At 37.1% G+C, this 21,838-nt stretch overlaps 1 protein-coding gene and 1 pseudogene across 4 annotated transcripts in view; both read right to left on the bottom strand.

Moving 5' to 3' along the window:
* Nucleotides 1-1,517, bottom strand: LOC134377000 (eukaryotic translation initiation factor 3 subunit F-like; annotated as a pseudogene).
* Nucleotides 1,518-1,683: 166 nt separating this feature from the next.
* Nucleotides 1,684-21,838, bottom strand: part of NARS2 (asparaginyl-tRNA synthetase 2, mitochondrial) — a 130,981-nt gene continuing 110,826 nt past the window's right edge. For 3 of the 4 annotated variants that reach the window (XM_063093521.1, XM_063093524.1, XM_063093522.1), the window contains 3 exons: nucleotides 7,350-7,447; nucleotides 5,383-5,409; nucleotides 1,684-2,377 (listed from right to left, as the gene is read on the bottom strand). In XM_063093521.1, coding sequence (XP_062949591.1) covers nucleotides 2,233-2,377; nucleotides 5,383-5,409; nucleotides 7,350-7,447 — 270 coding nt within the window. In that variant the 3' untranslated portion in view covers nucleotides 1,684-2,232. Of the gene's footprint in view, nucleotides 2,378-5,382; nucleotides 5,410-7,349; nucleotides 7,448-21,838 lie in introns of those variants that run through there. The other variant, XM_063093523.1, reaches the window with a different exon arrangement.

Here is a 21,838-nt window from a genome sequence, read left to right as displayed (position 1 = left end):
TCAGTTTTAAATACACACACACTCAGTCTTTCATGTAATTATTATATCAATTCTGTGAGGAAAATGATGCTTCAGATCACTGGCTTGTCCAAAGTGCTAGACCTGTCAGGTCTCAAACTCCCAAATCAATGCACTTCTCATTTTAGCAGGCCATGTTTTTTTTTTTTTTCCCCTGCCATTCACAAAGGGTAGGCTATATTTACTTAGAGTCACAAGCAGTTGACTGACTCAGTGTGACTCAAGACCACAAAGAAACCATTTCTCCTTCACTTCAGTCTGAGTCCTGGGGCTGAGACCCAGACTGGCAGGAGAACTGCTTGGGGCCCGGTCATAGGTTTACAAGTTTCTCATGGAGGGCAATCTCTGACTACCTGAGATCGGCCAGGTATGTTTCCATTAGAAGGTCACTGATGTTGCTGTTGAGCATGGTCTCAAAGTCCTCAGGAGCTATTTTGGGTACTTGGTTAATTAGGATCATCAAAAAGTGGCCCACAATATTGTGAGCTGACACCTTTCCAGACAGTACATCCTCTGTAGACTGTAACACTGTGCTCAGGGCATGCTGGATAAGAGCGATGATGCCTCTCCTACTTGCTGCAAGTCACCTGAGAGTCCAATCACCTGGTGGAGATCATGATCAAGTCAACTCCTACGCGTTCAGTGTCATAATATGCATATTTCACTGCCAGAGATGTGAACATCATTCCCATGGTCCTCCTAGGGAAACCCACTAAAGTGCTTACATAGGCCTTGATGCTCCCACAGCCATTCTGGAGACTTGTGTTCACAGTGAGGTGAATGGGGTTGGGGGCCTTCCAGCTATAGCACTCATGGATCAGCACAGAGTGCTCTATGATGTTATGACCTGTAGCATACTAGCCCAGGATGAGCTGATTTGGAGAGACTTTTTTGTGCAATTCATATATGTTCTTAGCAAATTCCATGTCAACACCCACTCATCTTCTGACTTATTGTGTGGTACTTAAAAGCAACTGGTGAACTCCACTGAGTGCTTGTCAACAGTTCCCAGCAGAGTCCCAATAACTTGGGCAGTGCCATCGTTGTGTCACTTGTAGTTGTCTGTGATGGAGGCCAAAATGACCAGGTGCAGCCTGACCACAAGGCTGCTGGGGAAGAGCCCTGGGAGAGCAGGATGAGGCAGTGAGGGTCCTGGGGTCTGCACTAGGGCTTGCGCTGAGGCTGGAATCTGGACTGGGGCCGTGGTGACAGCCACTACTGCTGCCAGATCTAAGGATGAGGCCACAGGCACAGCTGGAGCTTGGGTTGAAGCTGGGGCCGCTGGCATGACTGTGGCTGGAGCAGCAGGAAGAGCACTTGCTGGTACTGCCAACATGGCCACCTTGTTGAGAAAGAAGGAACTCAGGGCCCCATGCTACTTTTTGACACTAGAATTACTCATCCTTTAGGCTTAGCCATATTTCCATCCTCATTTTGGACTGAAAATACCTTTGTTACAAATTTTACTAGGAAAGGACCAAATGAAATTTTAAAATATAACTTTTTTACTAGGTATCAATTAATCTATTTTATTGATTATTAGAAACATCTAATATAAACTAATCATAACACAACAGTGATTAGAGAGCTTAAATAATTAATGCAATATTTCATTAGCTTTTATAATTACAGATCAAGTTATTAAATGTGATTTTTTTCACCCAGTCCAATGAAAGATTTTAATTCAGAATAGCAACTTCATTAAATCAATTAAGACCCTAAAAAGGAATATTTTCTTCTGCAATACTTAATAAAGTACTAAGAATAAGATGGGCATTTATTACAGGTTAAATGGCAAGGGAGAAAAGATCCAACATTTTATTTTTAGCTACTAGTTGTTTCTCAAAAGTGATATCGGGAAGTGATCTAATGATTAAAGACAGAGTAAAATATACTATCTCATCTTGTCTTAGAATTTGAAAGGACCTTTGAGACCATTTAGTTCCATTTCTTCACTTCTTCTTAATCGAGGTAATAGATTTGAGAGTCCACTTGCTATAAGTACTTCTTGGGGCAGTTGGTTCATCCTTCCATCAAATACCCTTGACTTTCTAAGAAAATCATAATCAGTTCTATTTTTCACACATTATATCTTATGGCACAACAATTACATATTGAAATCTACATTTTAAAAATTCAAACTTGCACTCTCCCATATGCATATTCATGTGTAGTGCCTCTGTCATGGGTGCTTTTCCTTAACCGATCTTCCAGCTATAAAAGACATGAATGAGTAAACCTTGGGAAAGGGATGACATCTTTGATATTGTCAACTCCCAAGATGCATTGCAGGTAGCGTTCAAATCCCATCCCAAAACCTCCATGTGGCACAGATCCAAATCGACGAAGGTCCAGATACCTGTTTTTTAAAAACAGAGAATCATCATCTATAAATACTGTATGAGATCAGATGTTATGATTAGAATTTTTTGTTTCAAAAGCATTTTGCAATCATTTGTTATTGCCCACATCATTGTGGTAGACCAGTTTTTCCCCTCCACAGATAGATGATGGAAATTGAGAAGTTACAGTGATCTATCTATCCAAGGTTACCCAAGCAGCTGTAGAACCCGTCACGTAGTTGTGGATTTTGGTCACTTGGTCCTTTTTCTTTTCTAAGTTATCTACACAATTATGTAAAGAAACTTGCCTCATAAGGCTATAGAGAAATTTCTAATAGCTTTATTAATTTTCTTGAAAATACATTCCTCTTCTATTTCTTGGTATGTTAATGCTTTTTTTTTTCTTACCAAAATCATATTGTTCAATACACGAGAGTGAAGAGTTTTGCCTGATACCTTACAAAAAGATATTCCCTGGATTAGACTGTAAGCTACATCAGGGTCAGGAACTGTGTTTCATTCAACCTTTTATCTCCAGGGAGGTGCTTACTACATGAAAACTTACTATTTGAAGGCACAAAAATACATGCTTGAGCGCTGGAGTGAGGAGAAACTTCCAATTCTCTGCTTCAGGCCTAGTGAAGATGCCCAGAGTCAATTTTTCTGGCAGGCTAGACAGCCTCTGAAGGCCATGCACTCACATTCTGTTCCCACTTATGACTACAGCCATGACTGAAAGTGAGATTCCAATATACCAGCATGGGATAAAGTTATTTTAGGAAGAGAAGAGGAAAAGGAAGACTATAAATATTTTTATTATGTCATTTGGTGGGGAAATTCTTAAGTTATATAGAATTGATTAAAACAGGTTTATAGCTTCTTGAATGACTGATAAAATCAATTCCACAATAAGACTTAAGTGCCATAGCTGGTAGCCATTTGGCTCCTCAAACATAAAGATAGTCTATCACCTATTTCCCCACTGTTAATAATAATGAATACTTGTAGTGATATTTTAGGGAGTTAAAATTAAGGACTTATCTTTCTAAAATAAAAGATGAGTTGCAACTAGATGAATTGCAACCAGTTGAGAGACCAATCTCACAGGGGTAGCCAGTGTAAAACTTCAGATTAGTGAGAATTATAAGAAATAATGGAAGGAACATAGTTTTAAATAATTAAGATGTTTGGTAGCTGAATTAACTTTGAGTTCATAAGTCATTTGATTTAGTGATAAAATGAGATGAAGGGCACACCAAACTACCTATCACAAACAACTGCAGAAGTGGAGCTGGCTGACAGACGCCCAGCAATGGTCTTAATGGGGCTAAAGTTATGTATTGATCAAACATTGGCATGAACATCAACAAACTGAATTCAGCAGTGGAATTCACTTTGTAGTGTTTCTCTTGCCTTTGCTTTGATAGATGGAAAAAATCCACTACTAAGAAAAAAGTTTTCTAATTGTGTATGTATTTGTTTGCTGTTAAATTGATTCTAGGGTAGCCAGATTATAGAAGAGATGCTACAAAATTCGTGGAACTAGTTACAGATTTTATTTGCATATGGCATGTAGAAATGAGAAGTGAGTAAATCCTTAGACACCTAGAAACTCATATTCCACCCACAGCATGGTGGAAGACTAGCAGAGATCACAGAGGTGAAAATTTCTAAGGTCCCTTTTACCTTGAATATACTATGATTGCCAAATAAAAGGAAGCAAATTCAAATAATAAGTATTTATATTCAGAAATCTTACAAGCTTGAAAACTTTCACTGGGAAAAGAATAATACAGAAATGATCAATAAAGACCAGAAAAGTCTAAACTTATTTAACCAATAATTCAAATTTGTATTTAGGTCTTTATTAAGGCTACTTCTTACACACTATGAGTATTATCTCACTGACAGAAGAATCTGAGATAAAATGCATAAGCTTGCTCAATTAGGCTTATCTACCTAATAGCAAGACTCAGAACAATGAAAGGAGAAGGGGTAGGAAACTAGCATATACTGAGCTTCTAATCTATGTATGAGGGTACTTGAAAAAGTTTGGGAAAAATAGAATTAAAAGATAACAAAATACTTCCATGAATTTTCTGAAGTACCCTTATAGATATTTAACCTATATTGTTTCATTTTACCCTCACAATAACCTGTGAAGTGGATATTATTATTCCATTTTATAGCCTAGAAATCCAAGACTCTGAGAGATTAAGCCTAAGATCATTACTAGTAAATATAAGGCATTCAAGGGCCATTATCTAAACCCAATTTCAGCTTTTTTACATCACTGAAACTTATCTTCTTCATTACCAAAAGGCAAGTGTATAACTTTCCCCTTCCTCCTTCTGAGGACACCAAAAGGATTAATAATATTGTTGATATTATACCAAGGTCCTGAAGGAGTACTATTACAGAAGTATAATGAATAATTTGTATATATTGAAAAGTACTTGAAGAAAGGGGTTTGCAGAAAGAAAATCAGAATAACTTTTGGGAAGTGAACATATGAGTAAGGACAGCTGGTCTTCCCTAAGCAGTTCAAATTTCTAAAGTTTGTGGTATCTTAGGAATCACTTAGCTCAAGTCCCAATTTCACACATAGAGAATCTGAAACATAAGGGTTAAGAGCAAAGATTTTTGATTCAGAGAGATCAAGTCCCAGCTTCATGCTTCTGTGATCTTGATGAAGTTAGTTAATATTTCTAGGCCTCAGGCCTAGAGGGGTAATTAAAAAGGGGATAATAATAGTACGTAACTCACAGGGTGTTGTGATGATTACATGAAATAATATACATGAAACTTTTAATACAGTTATCTGACTCACAATAAGTAATAAATAATAGTCATTATTATTACTATTTTTCAAGGACCCAAAGGGTTATAAGTAATCTTCTGAGTCCCCTATTCACTGTTCTTAAAACTCTTCCATAGAGTCTTGTGAACAGAAGTAAAAACTCTTCTATGTAACACCCAGACAAGCAGCTAGAATAAGAATCGGTAGGGGCCACATTCTTACCATTGGTAGACTTCTCTAAGTCCTGATCTGTAAAAGGAAAATAACAAAATTCTTTCAGGGAATGGCAATAAGATAAACACATTAACCACCAAACATTTATTCTGGATTGTGTGCAGAGTTCCTTATAAAGAAGTACACGACAAATCCTGTACTCTCAAATAACATGTAATATAGTTAAGGAGCTAAAACTTGATAGTAAGTTAACAAATAGCCCAAGGTATTATCAAATAAGTGATACAGACAATAAATGCTATAGAAAGAAAATATGATCCAGAGCCCAAAAGGGATTCATCTGAGATGAGTTTATTGTCCTGTGATGTAAGAAAGCATTATTATTTCTAGTTAAGGTTGTTGAGAGGCACATACAGACAAGGAACACACAGATACAACTTTCATTCTATAACATTAAAACAATAACACAGATTCTGAGGCTGTGAGGCTGTCTTCATAATATGGTTGTGAAGTGGTCCTTGTTTAATTTGAGAAATGTTAAAATTTTAAGCTCTTAGTGTTCATTAAAATTAATCTCAGCCCTTTAAAAAAAGTGTTTGGGACCACAGTATATCTGAAGGAATCAAGACTAAGAAAAAATTCAAATACACAAAAATACAGAAAACATGAAGAGCAGCTACAGACAGATCCCTGAGATAGGGAAACACATATATCCATTTATTTAGGAAAGATAAATTTGGATATTATCAGATATTAGGTAAACATATAATGTTATGAGAAAAAGTTTCCTGGAGGAAGGAAGCAAGCAAAGAAAACAGACCAATTAATCTTTCAACAGATGAGGTTTCTTGGCATGTGTGATTTTTATTGTGCTTTTAAAAAACTCAGAGAATCCTCAGATTCTTTCCATCTGAAGAGTCTGACCTTCACTTCAATTCCACAGCTTTCCCAGGACTTTCTAACATTATTGTATAGTAAGGAGCTAGTAATGTAACTGATAAAACGTCTTCCCAGAACCTATTTATCCCCTTTCTTCTGGATCCTAAACCAATAGGGCAGTTCAGATGATTGGGATTACAAAACTATGTTATCCAAGAAATTTATAGGTTGGGATCATGGAAAAGTGTCAACTATTTAAACATTTCTCCATTAGGAAAAGAAGGCTTTACAAATGGCTAATTTAACAGGATATTTTCAAATAATTATGACTTTCCCAGGTTACCACGAAAACTGGTATTATCTGGAGAGAAGGATTAAGCATACAGACATGAGAATGTCTCTTCTTTTTTAAAGTCTGGCACAGCAAAAGTGGAAATCATGGGAAACAGAGGTTTATAACTTTGGTTAGTTTAGGAAGTCATTACAGTTTGTTGGCAGATCATGCACATACAGGAGTGGTAGGTCTATTAGAAATATGATTCCCTACTTCCCATATCCAAAACATCTTCTATGTTTTATGGATTCATTTCCCAGGTCTCAAAAAGTAAGTTAAAATAAAGTTATTCAAATAACTAAATCAAGACCCTTATATAGTAGAGAACCTGAGGAGGGCAAATCTGCTTATTCTAAATGCTAGCTTAGCAGATATTTTTAGCAGTATTCTTTGTCCACATTTATCCTTTCCCTGGTTCAGAGTCTGTCTTTATATCACTGTAAGAGTCTGCCAATCATTATTGACAGCAAATAAAATTTAATACAGATAAGAGAAAAATGTAGGACAAACTTTGAGAGGGAAATCTCCCTTCCTCTTTTTATTATTAACTTTTCAGAAAGCTATTTTCCATAGGAAGAGAAATGTACAAAAATAGTGGGCAAATATCTTCATGGGCTTGTTTCATATAACAGTTCCAGTCTTTAAGACAGGGAAGCTCAGAGAGGTTAATTAATAACTTGCCCAAGGTCACATAAAATCTGAGGTCCAGGTTTGTCAGGTGCCAAGGCCCATTTGCTTTTCTCTGCTACTCTGCCATGACCACCTTTGAGTGCCTCATCTCCAATTTCTGTCTGACCAATACCTGGCCAGGCGGTCCTCTAAGAAATGGTACCGTTCCTCTCTGAGGCTCCCACCAAAGAGTTCCCCAACTCCAGGAACCAGAAGATCAACAGCAGCAACCTAAAAAGGAGAAAAAAAAAAAAAAAAAAAAAAAAATCATAAATGGCATTACATTTTCAGGTGATTCTACCACTAGCTTATCAAGCAAGTGGAGCTTTTAACATTTTGACAACTGGTTATTTAACCGCTTACCAGAATCTTATTTATCTATTCATGCTCCCTGTTTCAACATCAAATGTTTAATATTACCTTTACAATATATGCTACACAAATTGGAGGTGAACAGTTTCCTACTGTACCATTTCTGTAGTGTACTTAATAAAAATGTGTTATCTTTACTAATGTGGCATAAACATTAATTATAAAAATGTGGTATTAAAACTTATGAAATATCAAAAATCACCTATCACCAGACAGAAGCAATTACATTTTGGGGCTGGACAGTTAGCTCAGTTGGTTAGAGCATAGCGCTCCTAATATCAAGGTCCAGGATTCCATCCCTATACCAGCCAGCAACCAAAAAAAAGAAAGAAGCAATTACATTTTGGCATATTTCTTTTCAGTTTTTTTTCTTCTTCTTCTATGTTTATTTATTTTATTTTTTTTAATTTTATTTTGTCGATATACATTGTGGCTGATTATTGTTGCCCATCACCAAAACCTCCCCCCCCCCCCAATGTCCCCTCTGTTTGCTTGTCGGGTCAACTTCAAGTAATTGTGGTTGTTATATCTTCTTCCCCCCGCCCCGTTTTTTTTTTTGTGTGTGTGTGTGTATCTTCTTCTATGTTTAAAAAGAGTAATGTTAGAGATCAAATTACACATAAAAACTTACCATTTTAATTGTTTTAGGAAAAGTATATTTTTCCTATGTCAGTAAAAATATTTCACACATTTGTTTTAATAGCTACATAGTTTATTATTTAGAATTAACATAATTTATTTAATCACTTTCATTTTGTCGAACATTTAGATGTGTGCATTTTTGTTTGTTTTATAAATACTGTGGTAATGTAGAGTTTTCTATAATTTGTAGTATTTTATTAGGACATATAAAATAAATTCTGATTATTAATCAAAGAAGTACAAATTTAAAAAAGATACCATTTTGGAGTTTCCAAAATGGTGAAGATAAGAAAACAATGTCAACTATATAGACAAGAGAAAGAATAAACCAATACTCTCTTGCACTTGATACAACACTTCTGGTTAGAAATTTGGCAACAGGTATTAAAAGCTTTAAAAATGCAATATGCTTTGACTCAGCAATAGCTGAGAATTAGTCCTAACAAAGTAATCAGAGATACAAAAAAAGATTAACGTAGAGGATTATTATAGCATTATTTATAATAACAAGAAATTCAGGGGTACATTAATAGGAGACTATTAGAAAAATTTTAGACATGGATAGAAATAATACTGACATCTACATAATGAGATGTTTATTGTACCACCACTGTGATGGGATTATGGCTTTTTAAAAACTGTTTTCATCTATTCTCTTATTTGTATTTCTTATTTTCTAGAGTAAAGAAGTGTTATACTTTTGTAAGAGAAAACACCAAAAAAATCTTAATAGGGAAAAATGGTAGCCTGATATTTTAATTTGTATTTCTTCAATTACTAGTAATATTTAATTTTTAGAATGTTTAATTGCTATCTGTATTATTTTGTGACTTGCCCATTATTTTGGGGGGGGGGGGGGTAGGTTGACATTTTTAAGCCCAAGAGTCTGAAGGCACAGAACTAAGACTTAGTACAACAAATAAAAAAATTAGGAATCCATCAAACACACTTTAATCTTTAAAAATGTCACATTATATTATAAAACCTTTTCTTAAATTTTGCCTCACTTTACCATTAAGCTACCCCCAGTTTTGATTTCAGAAGTTTTAATAGAGATATACTTTACAAATAATTGAGCTTAACAAAGAATATAACAATTTGAGAATGTGTCCCAAATGCTGTAAAGCTCATCTTCATTACTATCATTAAAGAGAAAACATTAGGTATGATTCTCATCACTAGGCTGTACCAAAGTGAGAACAGAGATTAACTAATGGTTTCTACTTTTACTAAATTTCCTGCCACTCAATAAACTGGTGAGGAGTAAGTATACAAACAACTACCACTGCTGTTGACCACATCTAGGCAGTAATGCTGCTATGAACTTGGGGGACCTACAATGAACAGTCAGGTGTTTCAGAATGTGGATTTGGTGACTCAGATGTGGTAACAGGTAATAAAATCCAACCAACAGCTTTCGACAGGTAGATAAGAGAATCTTACTAATGAGATGAAGAAATTCTCATGGACTACACAGTTAATATAGTTGGATTCTAATCAGGACTCTTCTATACTGAGAGAGAAGGTTCAAAGGGAATTTTTACGGCCACAGAAGGACTGGGATCTTTATTTCACAGTATCTTACTTTGAGACATGGCTAAGATATGGTAGCAGTTGAGAGACACATTGTGAAAAATTTGTTTTTACCATCAATACACTTTTAATTTAGAATTATAGACAATCAGGGTTGGAACAGAATAGTCAACCAAATGGCTCTCTTGCCTTTGCTTGAAAATACTTAAAGACTAGGAACCTGTACCCCTGAAAAAGAGCATTCGATCCTTGTTTAGCTTTGACTATTAAGAAGGAATAGGTATATTCAAAGTCAATCATTTCCAAGATTTCCAAGTAGGGGTGATTCCATGCAATGGGGTGGGTAGTAATTTCTTCTTATGCCTTAAGTACATGCAAGCTTAAGAGCCAGCACTAAAAATGTCTATTGCCTTAAAAAGATGATGGAGAACAGATATGGAAGAATAGAAAGTAGGTAGTCCAGATGAGGCTAACAGCCAGTGATAAGGGAATGAGGTAACCCTCGTAGAGTTGCTCTGCTTCTTTACGTATGGAGTTCATAAACATCAAACAAGAGATCCACTTCTATGTTGATCTTGTGGCTAATACCCTAAAACAAAAAAATCTCTGGATCTTATTAGCACTTTTTACAGGTCTAAATTATGTTAATTTTGGATCTTAGTTTTTTTAAATGCTATTTTTAGAGAACTACAAGAGACTCATTTATCTTTGACTATAAACCTTTCTTTTTAATACTCGAGTTCACTAAGGAATTCACTGTGTAACCAAATTGGCTTTAGACCTTTTTGTCTGGCTTTTATTTATCTAGAATTGCAACTGACAGTAATAGTTGTGGAACTGGAAGTTTCTGAACCTTTTGAGTCACCTTCAAAATCTTATGCTATGGTATGATACCCATTTTTTTTCTTCTAAACTTGCCTTCCTAATTTCCAGGGTACCAAACTGGTTATGCCTCACTATTTCTGCACTGGCCATTATAAAATGAAGGTGATAGTTTCTGTACTAGTCAGGATAGGCTAGGTTATGTTGTAGTCATAACCAACCCCAGAAGCTTACAGCAAGGTTTCTCAATCTCAGCAATATTAACATTTTCGGCCAGATACTTCTTTGTTGTGAGGGCCTGGATTGTGCATTGTGGGATATTTAGCAGCATAACTGGCTTCTATCCACTACATGCCAGTTGCACTCCCCTAGTTGTGACAACCAAAATGTATTTGGACATTGCCAAATGTCCTCTTGGGGACAGAGGAGGGGGACATAATAATCCCTGACTGAAAACCACTAGTTTACAACAATGAATTGTTTTTTTTTTTTTTAACTTATGCTACATGTCCATGCTGGCCAGAAGCTGATGGAACAGCTTCTTTCTAAGGTATTGTGGCCGACAGAAAAAAGAGCATGGAAGACTATGTGCTAAAAGTATTTGTCCAGAAGTAATGCACATATGTCATTTCTGCTCACAATTCTTTGGCCAGTGCAAGTTATGTGATTATGCTCATGTCAATGGGGCAGGGAAGTATAATCTTCTCTGAGGGAGAAGCAGAAACTATCTGTGTATATTAAAACAGTTTACCATGTTGTTTTTTCCTCATCTACTTGGACTCTTTCACTTCCACTCTCCCAACCAATTCCTTACTGTCAATTAAAATTAATGCCAGAATAGTAGCTGCCCTATTTTCTTCCCCCATTCTCTGGGAGAACTTACTAGCATGAAAGCACTTATCAAAATGGGCTATTTTAGCTGAATAAAAGTTTCAGAAGACATCTAGATAAAGTCCAATATCACTACTATATCTTTACTTGGTACTAATTTTGTGGTATGCAGGAACACATACATCATTCATGTTCCTTCTTTGTCTAGACAGTCTGAAAATTCACATTTTCAGGTGGGTGAATTTTCTGCATGTTTCCTTAACATTGACAGTGAAGCTGCTACCCCTCTTAAAATATCTGTGCCTTTTTTTTTTTTTTTTTTTCAAAAGATGACCGGTAAGGGGATCTTAACCCTTGACTTGGTGTGGTCAGCACCACGCTCACCCAGTGAGCGAACCGGCCATCCGTATATGGGATCTGAACCCCGGGCCTTGGTGTTATCAGCACCGCACTCTCCCGAGTGAGCCACGGGCCGGCCCCATAAAATATCTGTGCCTTTTGAGTAAGGCATTCCTTTACAATGCCTAATAAATGTTCTATGACCAAATGGTACTATTTCTTTCTCAGCAAGGACAGATTTACCTCTATGAAGAAACCCACAAAAGCCTTGTTGTCTTCTTTCTCCATATTAACACTCCTCTTTTCTCCTTTACTTTAGGTTTAATTTTTCTTCAATCATATCAGATCCTAAACTTCTTGTTTTTCTTTTATAAATATCTCCTCCAATCTATCTAGAGATTCTACACACTTTTTAAGAAGTTATAATATTGCAGAGGACTCCTTAACAAATTCTGTACACACAGAGCTGAACTTTCTTCTGATCAAAAATGCTGCATTCTCTAAAGATCACTAGAACAATTCCCTCAAATTTCCATATCTTTTAGTTAAGGTTGGAATTTTAGGTAGGATTCTTCTGCCTTGTGTCTCTTCCTGGTAACTATGGGGCTAATTACTATAGAAGCTACCTATTTCTCCTGGGATCTTGTGGATATAAAAGGCACATGAAGATATAATACAAAACATGACATAAGCATGCACGAAATGCAAAACATGCAGGGAATCATACAAAATTCTTGGAGGCGTAATGAGAAAAACTTGGTTGTGTGCTTGCCAAGTGATTGGAAGACAGAGTACAAACAGGTTGGAAACAAACAAGTTAGATAGAATATTTGCCAGTGATTACAATTTGCTTTTATAGGATGGCAGGTATGTGGTTTATGTGAGGCTGAGACTGGCTTAAAGAACCAAGGGTAGCACAAAGAGGAGAAATTAATCCTGATTAGGGAAAGTGGAGAAGATACCTGGATAAACAAAAGTGTAGCAGGAATTAGATTTTATCATAACTAACCATAAGCATGATAGAAAGTATTAAGTGCCACAAGAAAAATACAGATAAAGTACTATGAATAATCATACAGACCATGTTCACTATCAAAAGTACACATACTGTTTTACCAATAATGGCTCTTCCAGACAGTTCCAGTGTGCTTGGAGGTTCAGAAAGCTACCTGCAAAGATGAATCCAACTGTGCTGTCAGTACCCATTTCCTGCCCATTTCAGCTGTTGCATGCCAGGTTATCCAAACAGCTGGACTGTTAGGACATGTAGTAAGCCAGTTAGAGCACATCATCTTTGGCCCTGGGGAATGAAGCTACAAGCTTCTGAATTTCCATTTAGGAAATCTTCATACTTTTTTTGTGATATTATGATATGTATATTTTGGTTTTCATTCACAGTTCCTGGCTTGTTCTAACCTTCCCTCACCTTTCTGTCTTGGAGCTGGCCATAAAGAAATTCTCTGACCTACTTTATCTTATTGTAGGTCATAAGACCCCCACATTCCAGAAGGGTTAACAGCCCATACCTGGGGGGAATGAATGCTGTACAGAGAGGACAACAAGAATCTGCACAGACAGGCCTTGCTGGGTTTCCTCACCCAGTTTGTTAGTGTTGGATCATACCTTTTTGTCCAATCACATTTCTACATGGCTGTACATGCTTCAATCATTGCCTACATAATGAAGCTTCCATAAAAACCCAAGAGCACAGGGTTTGGGGAGCTTCTGAACAGCTAAACACATGGCGATTCCTGGAAGGTGGTGTACCCCAGGAGGCCAAGGAAACTCTGCTTCCCCTTCCTGACAACTTGTGCTATTGGCCTGGATTTGCAACTGGCATCTAAAGTAGGGGGGTACTCTTGGGAAGTAACCCTTATCCTGCAGGATCTAACACTCTCTCCAGGTAGATTGTGTCAGAGTTAAATGCTAATGTCTGCTGGAGAATGTCTTGCTTGCCAGTGGGGAGAAATCCCCACATATTTGGACATGAAAGTCAGTCTTCTGTGCTGATGATTGTGCTGTGAGAGAGCAGAGGAAAATACAGTTTGTGTGTTTTTTCCCCACTTCTGACACCAATCTGTATATATAAAAAAACACAAATTGAGTGTTTTTCTCTATCCTCTTACTTAGCAACAATCAACACAGCAGACAGACTTCTGATTTCTGTAGTCCAGGCCTCTGGAACTTCTGACCAACCAGCTACAATTCAGGGTTCCCACAACCCCCTCCTTGGGTTTGATTAGTTTTCTTGAGCAGCTCACATACCTCAGGAAAACATGTACTTACATCTACCAGTTTATTATAAAGGATATTACAAGGGATACAGATGAAGAGATGAATAGGGCAAGGTATGGGAGAAGGGACGCAGAGCTTCCATGGCCTCCCCAAGTGCACCATCCTCTAGGAACCTCCATGTGTTCAGCTATCCGGAAGCTCCCCAAAACCTGTGCTCTTGGGTTTTTAGGGAGGCTTCATTATGTAGACATGATTGATTAAATCACTGGCTAATAGTGATCAACTAAACCTTCAGCCCCGACGGGACTGAAAATCCCATGTTGGTTTTTCCTGTGACCAGCCACCATCCTGAAGCTACCTAGGGCCTTCCAGCCACCAGTTAACTCATTAGTGTAAGAAAGTACAGCACTTTGGAGATGCTAAGGATTTTAGGAGTTATATGTCAGGAGACAGGGATGAAGACATATATATTTTCACAATATTACACTTTTAATTAGATGACCAAAAGCATACTTGTTCTTTACTGTTTATAAGTTTCACCTATGTCAATTTCTTAGCAACACAGATGATAAGAAATGGCACAGGAACCCCTGAAGTAATTCAGCCTTCCTATATTATTCTTTTTCTTGGAACCTCATTAAATTACAGCCAAAAATCAGCCATGAACATGAATTTTTAAAAGTCCTTCTGAATTGACAATCATCTGTACTTGATGAAAAAAGATAGGGTTCAAAGAGAAAGGAAGGTTGGGCCAAAAACTATGCATAGTATATCTGTAGGTCTGGTGGTTATTAGGAGTAATGAGCTACATAATGAACAGGAACCAGAGCTAATCTATCCTTAGGGAATTCACCAGTTGCACAGCGAAATGTCTTCTTAATTCAAAGCTGACCACGTTTGAGCAATTTTGTAAATAAAAGTCTCTACTGTGTTTCTATGCATCTTTGGGAGTCTTGAAATTAGCAGAAGGATTTTAGTTCTGCTGTCCTTTCACTCTCCTGAACAGATAACAATGGAGGCTATGGATAATTTTCCTACGCTTTCCCTAACTTCCCTAGCCTTCAACCAAACCTATTCGACTTTGGGCACATCTTCTAGGCCCAGACTGCTTCCTGGTACATCTTCCTCCACAGGGTATGAGTTTTGAATCTGCTTAAGTCACATAGCTGCAGTGGTATGCTGTCTAGAAATAGTTTGTGTTTAGTATTCAAGCTGAACAAACCCTGGTTTCTATTTATGACACTCCCTTCTGACTCTCTTTGATTCCAATCAGTGTACTGAAAATAAAACTCAGACCTTGAATTAAAAAAAATAAATAGGCTAGATAGGATCAAGGCCTTTAATACATAACCTTTGCTATGTTAAGTTCAAAGAGTGGGGGAAAGTTTATTGTCCCTTCCTCTGCTACCTCTCTTCCCACCTATCTCAGCATTTTAGAATACTGATGAAAAACAAAAATTGAATGCCTTTTTATTCCGTTTCTCACAGGCTGCTACTAACAATGGAGCAACATTACATGCTATTATCAAAAGAAAAAGAATGATCCATAAGCCATAGGAACACATGTTTGTGGTTTCAGCCTCTATGAGCTTTGGCTCTAACTGCTGATACAGACAGCATTTCACCCCTGAAAACAACTAGACATGGCTAGGAAAGAGGGCCTTCCAGATGTGAGTGAGAAGATGCAGATGGGCTACAGGCAGCAAGGACTGGAAGAAGATTTTGGCTAGTGTAATAATGGCTAGGCAATTTTACTGCTTCTGCTGCCTGAAAGAAGCAAAAGTGTTACAGTTTGTGAAGATAGTAATGGCTTCAAAGGAGTGGAATTCTCACTTCACTCCGAAACATATGTTCCCTTTCCCTCAGGGCCCAGATAGATTTACCATATTTCTTTCTTCCTTAGGGAGCTCTAAACTCCAAGTAAGCCAGGAGAAAACAGTTGGGGTCTACAAAGGTTCATGCATGAATTCCTCCACTTGAGAGAGGAACACATTTCTGTAAACAGTACCACCCTTCTTATAAACACATTTCTGTAAACAGTACCACCGTTCTTATAATTAAAGTCTGACCTCTGGGAATCACTTGTGACTCCTCTCTCTTCCTTACCTTCCACTTCCAGTTTATTTCACAGACCATTGATTATTCTTTGGGAATGTTTTAGTTTCATTTCTTTCTCTCCATTTTCACTGTTGTCATTTTAGTGTAAGATCTCATGTCCCCATTTCCAGGTTAAAAGCAAGAGTCCATTAATTCTCCTACTTCTCCTTAATTGCCTCCTTCCCCCGTCTCTCTTGTATGCCACTTGTCAGGTTAATCTTTTCATCTTGCCATCATCTAAAAGAACATATATGCCTCTCTACTGTTAATGGGATCAAGCTCAAGCTATCTGTAGCACTCCAACCTCTCTATAATTTGTTCTCATCTTGCCTATCCATCTTTATCATCCAATAATTACCTAATATTTTCTATAATATTTTAATTTTCAAAGCAATTTTATGAACATTAGTTCATCTGATCTCCACGACAAACCTGTGAGGATACAAGGATAGTACTGTAATTGTCTTTTAAAACAAACTTTTTAATAGAAGTATAACATATGTATAAAAAGTACACAAATAACAAGGATGTAGTTTTATAAATTTTCACAAAGTCAATGCACCACAATTCACCATCCAATTCAAGAAACAGAACAGCAGCAGCACCCAAAAGCCCTCCTTGTGCCTTTTTTCAGTTACTACCCCGACCCAAAGTAATCTCTTTCCTAACCTGTACCACCATAGGTTGATTTTGAACTTTCTATAAATAGTATCACACAGTATATACTTTTTTGTGTTTGGCTTTTCTCACTCAGTTATATTTGTGAGATTCATTATGGTTATTATATGTGTAACAATAATTTGTCTTTTGGCAATTCTCTTCCTCAGTTTATCTGTAGGTTTGAGGCTCAAGTTGTTTCGATGCAGGTCAGTTAATTAGCCCCAGCCCAGGAAAATTCATTGCACACCCCTTGGTTGAGTATTTTTTTTTTTTTTTTTTTGTCTTTTTGTGACCGATAAGGGGATCGCAACCCTTGGCGTGGTGTCGCCCGCACCACGCTCAACCAGTGAGCGCACCGGCCATTCCTATATAGGATATGAACCCGCGGTGCTCCCAAGCGCCGCACTCTCCTGAGTGCGCCACGGGGCCAGCCCTGAGTATTTATTCTCATTGCTGTAGAGTGTCCCATTACACAAATATGCTACAATTTATTCTACTATTGTTGGTTTGGTTTTCACCTCCACTTTCTGGCTATTACAAAGAGTGCTGCTATTAATCTTGTACATATTTTGGTGCACATATGGATACATTTTGACAGGAGAGAAACTGTTGGATCATGAAATATGCATATATGCCACTTTAGTGAATATTGCCAAAGTTTCCAAAGTGATTGTACCATTTTATATTCTCACCAGCAGTATATAAGTACTTCATTTCCTGATATTGTCACCAACAGTTGGCTTTCTGATTTTTAGCCATTCTAGTTGGTATGTAGTGGTGTCTTTCTGTGGCTTTAATATTCATTTCCCTGTCAACAAATGAGATTGACTATAATCCCCTGAGAATAATGAGGCCAAGAAAAATTACGCAGTAGATACTGAAGCAAAACCTAGGTCTCTGGCTATAAGCCCATTCCTTTTTCTGCCATCCCACATAAACACTTTATCCAGAAAGATCAGGGTTCTAGTAAAGCTACCTGATATGCCATATTCCTGTCTCTAAATCTTAGCTCCAACGCTTATTCACTGTGTGATCTTGCACAAGCAACTACACCACTACACTGAGATGCAACAGTCTCATTTGTAAGAAAAGGATAAAAGTAACGATAGGTACATGGTATGTACTTGATAACTGTTACTTTTCCTCTCTCTCTCTTTTTTGGCAGCTGGCTAGTACAGGGATCCAAACCCTTGACCTTTGTGTCATCAGCACCACACTCTCCAAAGTGAGCTAACTGGCCAGTCCTATTTTTTTCTCTTTTGAATGCTTCAACATTATACTTGTCGCATAATAGGTACTCAATAATAGATGTCAATTCAGAACATCAAAAATTTAATCTAGTGGACTTTATTAATCTTTTCTTTCATTTTCTTCTGTCTGCAATCTTAAACAGATTTCCATTCTGATCCTACAAAGTTAGTTTCTCTTATTTAGTTAAGATAATGTAAATAATTTCTCAGTGCCCTTAATTTTTTTTTTCTTATTTTTCCCTGCTCTTCATCACTGCAGTTTCCTCAACACTTATTCTATTAAAAGACATAGGAGGCATCTGTTACTTTTATCTCAATTGCTTTAACTAAAGTTGTTTAGTTAAGGCAATGGGAAGACTAAAATGCAGAGAAACAATTTGGGAACAAAACCTTAGAAGTCTATAGCACACACATAAAAATACTTCTCCCTACAATTCAAAGTACACAGTATTTCATAATAAAGAATCTGAACTGAAATGCATATTTTTAAGATGAACTAAAGAGCATATTTTAACTTTGACATAAATTCCCGGAATAGTCCTAGATAAGGGAAAAATTGGCAATTCCCTTCCTCACTATTTCTATTAATTTGAAACTCAAGCTGAAGTCACTAGACTTTCCTTTATGCCATCACTCACAGAACCTAGAGTAAAGCTACTTTTTAGCCTCCCACCAATTTCCTTCACAAATCAAGTCACGACTCATTACTTGTCCACTGTGTGTCTAAAACTGTCTTGGTTTTGATTCATTCATTCATCCATCCATACATACATCCACATACCCACCAAACAGATATAAGGTGCGTGATATTTCCAGGCATTATGCTAGGCACTAGGGACATATTAGTGAATGAAAAAGAGGTCCTTGTGACTGGATAAGCAAAACATGGTACACATACACAATGGAATACTACCCAGCTATAAAAAAGAATGAAATTCTGCCATTTGCAGCAACATTCATGAACCTGGAGAAAATTATGTTAAGTGAAATAAGCCAGGTACAGAAAGAAATACAACATGCCTTCACTCATAAGTGGGAGCTAAAAATAAATAAATAAATAAAGAAAGAAACAAACAAACAATAATCACAACAGTACATCAAACTTTTGAAAGGAGAAAACAGAACTCTGGTTACTAGAGGTGGGAATGTGGGTTTAGTGAGAAATTGGTTAAAAGAATGATGACCTTTTATAATGATGAATATACTAATTATCCTGATTTGCTCATCACATATTATACATAGGTACTGATATTCAAGTATGTACCCCACAAATATGTATAATCGATTATGTTTCAATTAAAAAAGAAAAGAAGAAAAAGAGGTCCTCAAGTCCTTTGGTGTAGAGGAAAGAGTCCTTAATTAAATAGTCATATAAGTAAATGTAAAATTACAACTGTGTTAAGGGTTACGATGGATTAAGAGTTAGTAGATGGGTTTGAAATTTAACATGGTACTATTGCAGCATCTAACAGGGGTCTCTGGCCCAGTCTGTAGGGTCAAGTAAGGTTTTTCTGAGGAAATGATGATCAAGTAGAGATATGAAGAATAAGTAAAATTATTCGGGTGAAGAAGCATGTTGTAGACTGAAGAAACAAGATGTGTGAAGATCCTGAGGTGGAAGCAGTGCATGTCTGAAGGTGTGGATGCAGCAGAGAGTGCAAAGTGGAGCACCACAGTACACCAGGCTAGAAAGGCTGGTGCATCCAGATTATACTGGGCTTTGCAGGCCATACAAGGGATCTTGGCTTTATCCTAGGAGCAAATGGAGACTACTGAATGATTTTAAGAACAGAGATAACACAACTGGACTTACATTTACTAAAAGTTCCCACTGAAAAGGAGAGAATTGACTCAGGGAAGGAAAGAGTGGATACAGGAAGGCCAGTATGGAGACAACTGAAATAGTCTAGGCAAGAGCTGATGATACCTTAATCTAAAAAAGGTAAAAGTGGAAATGAGAAGTGGTTGGATTTTAGAAGTATTTAGGAGTGTAACAATGACAGAACTAAATAACAGCTTCAAAAATTTCAAAAATGACCCAGGTACCTGGCTTGCACAATTAGATGAACAGAGAATACTGAAAGATCAAATTTGGAGGGAGGAGTGAAGAGGAGGAGAAATCATGGGTTCAGTTCTGGACATGCTGAATTTGTGACGCCTTTGAGATATGAAAATGGAAGTCATTGAGGCAGTAAGATACATGAGTCCAGAGCTCAGAGAAGTTTGGATTATAAATATAAATTTCTGAGTTGTTTGAGAATAAATAGTAAGCTGTGGGTACCAATAAAATCACCTGGGGAGAGGAAAGATGACCTAGAACCGAGCCTAGAGGAATTCCAACATCTAATGGATTGGTAGAAGTAGATGAACATGTACAGGAGATTAAGGAAGAATAACCACTGAGAAAGGAGAAAAAATTGGGAGAATACGATGTCACAGAAGCCAAGGGAAGAAAGGGTTTTAAAAATAAAAAAAAGTTATTAATAGTGCTGAACAGTGCTGGGAGGTCAAGCAAAGTAAAGACTTTTAAAAGGTTGTTGGATTTAGTAACATGAAGATCATTATTGACCGCAACAAGAGTTGCTTCTGTGGTATGATGAGGTGGAAGCCATATTAGAAGGAAAGAGGAATAAATGGTAGATGCTGTGGTGGTTATTAAAGACTCAATCGTCATCCTTAAGTGGTTCAGACTTTAGTTTAAGAAAGTAAAATTTAAACATAGACTACAAAAAATAGACACAACGCTACACAGCTTTACTAATTCTTTAAATGCTACAGAAATCCAGAAAAGGAAAGCTCAAGCAGAGTATTTAAGAAAGTGCAAAACTGACGGACTGAAAAATGCTCATTACAGGGAAATTACATGAGAAGAACAGATGATGTGTGCGTGTGATGGGGGAGGGGGTTTAGGGTGGATAAGATGTAGAGAGGAGTGGAGTGATAAGAAAAATCTATGAGATATGGATACTATCCTCTGTTTTGTGATGTAGGCTCAACTCTAAATTATTCAGGATTAGATAATCTATATCCTAGTCTTTCCTCCTTTTTGATGACAAATAGTGGGCCAATCAATTATACCAAAGGGTTGGTAGGGAAAAAAGAGAATAAAAATCATAAATAAATTGTGTTGCTCACTGGTTTTGGATGATGCTGTGTGAAAGGTGGGGACGAGAAAATCAATGGCTAAAACGTAATGTATGGGCCGGCCTGTGGCTCACTCGGGAGAGTGTGGTGCTGATAACACCAAGGCCCCGGGTTCGGATCCCATACAGGGATGGCCGGTTTGCTCACTGGCTGAGCGTGGTGCTGACAACACCAAGTCAAGGGTTAAGATCCCCTTACCGGTCATCTTTTGAAGAAAAAAAAAAACCTTAATGTATACACGTGATTTTGAGGCGGTGTGACAGAGTGGAAAAGAACACAGACTTTAGAGCCAGAGGGAATCGGGTCTGAATACTAACTCTGTTACTTACTACCCATGTAGCCTTAGGAAATGCAATCAATCAGTTTATAGCCCAGTTTTTCATTTATAAAATAGGGGAAACAATAAGGTTCTTGGTAAAGTTGCTTTAGGGTTTAGAGATGAGATGGTTGTGCTTGACTTAAATGGTGGCTAATATTGTTTTTTAAATATTGTTTTATTAATATTATAAAAGAAAACAGGAAATATATTCAAACTGAAAGAGTAGTACTCTACTGGGGACATTTTATTTACTGGTGGGCCCTAATCTACATTATTTTGTAGCTATTTATCTACAGGCAAGTGAAAAGGACTAGAAAGCAAAGTTTAGTTTTGGGGCCTGTTTTGAAATAAACATATTTGTCTCATGGACTTTAACAA

This window comes from Cynocephalus volans, chromosome 4 (genome assembly GCF_027409185.1).
Source record: "Cynocephalus volans isolate mCynVol1 chromosome 4, mCynVol1.pri, whole genome shotgun sequence".
NCBI lineage: Eukaryota > Metazoa > Chordata > Mammalia > Dermoptera > Cynocephalidae > Cynocephalus > Cynocephalus volans.
The sequence above is the reverse complement of the archived record's forward strand: the minus strand, read 5'-3'. Positions and strand labels throughout refer to the sequence as shown.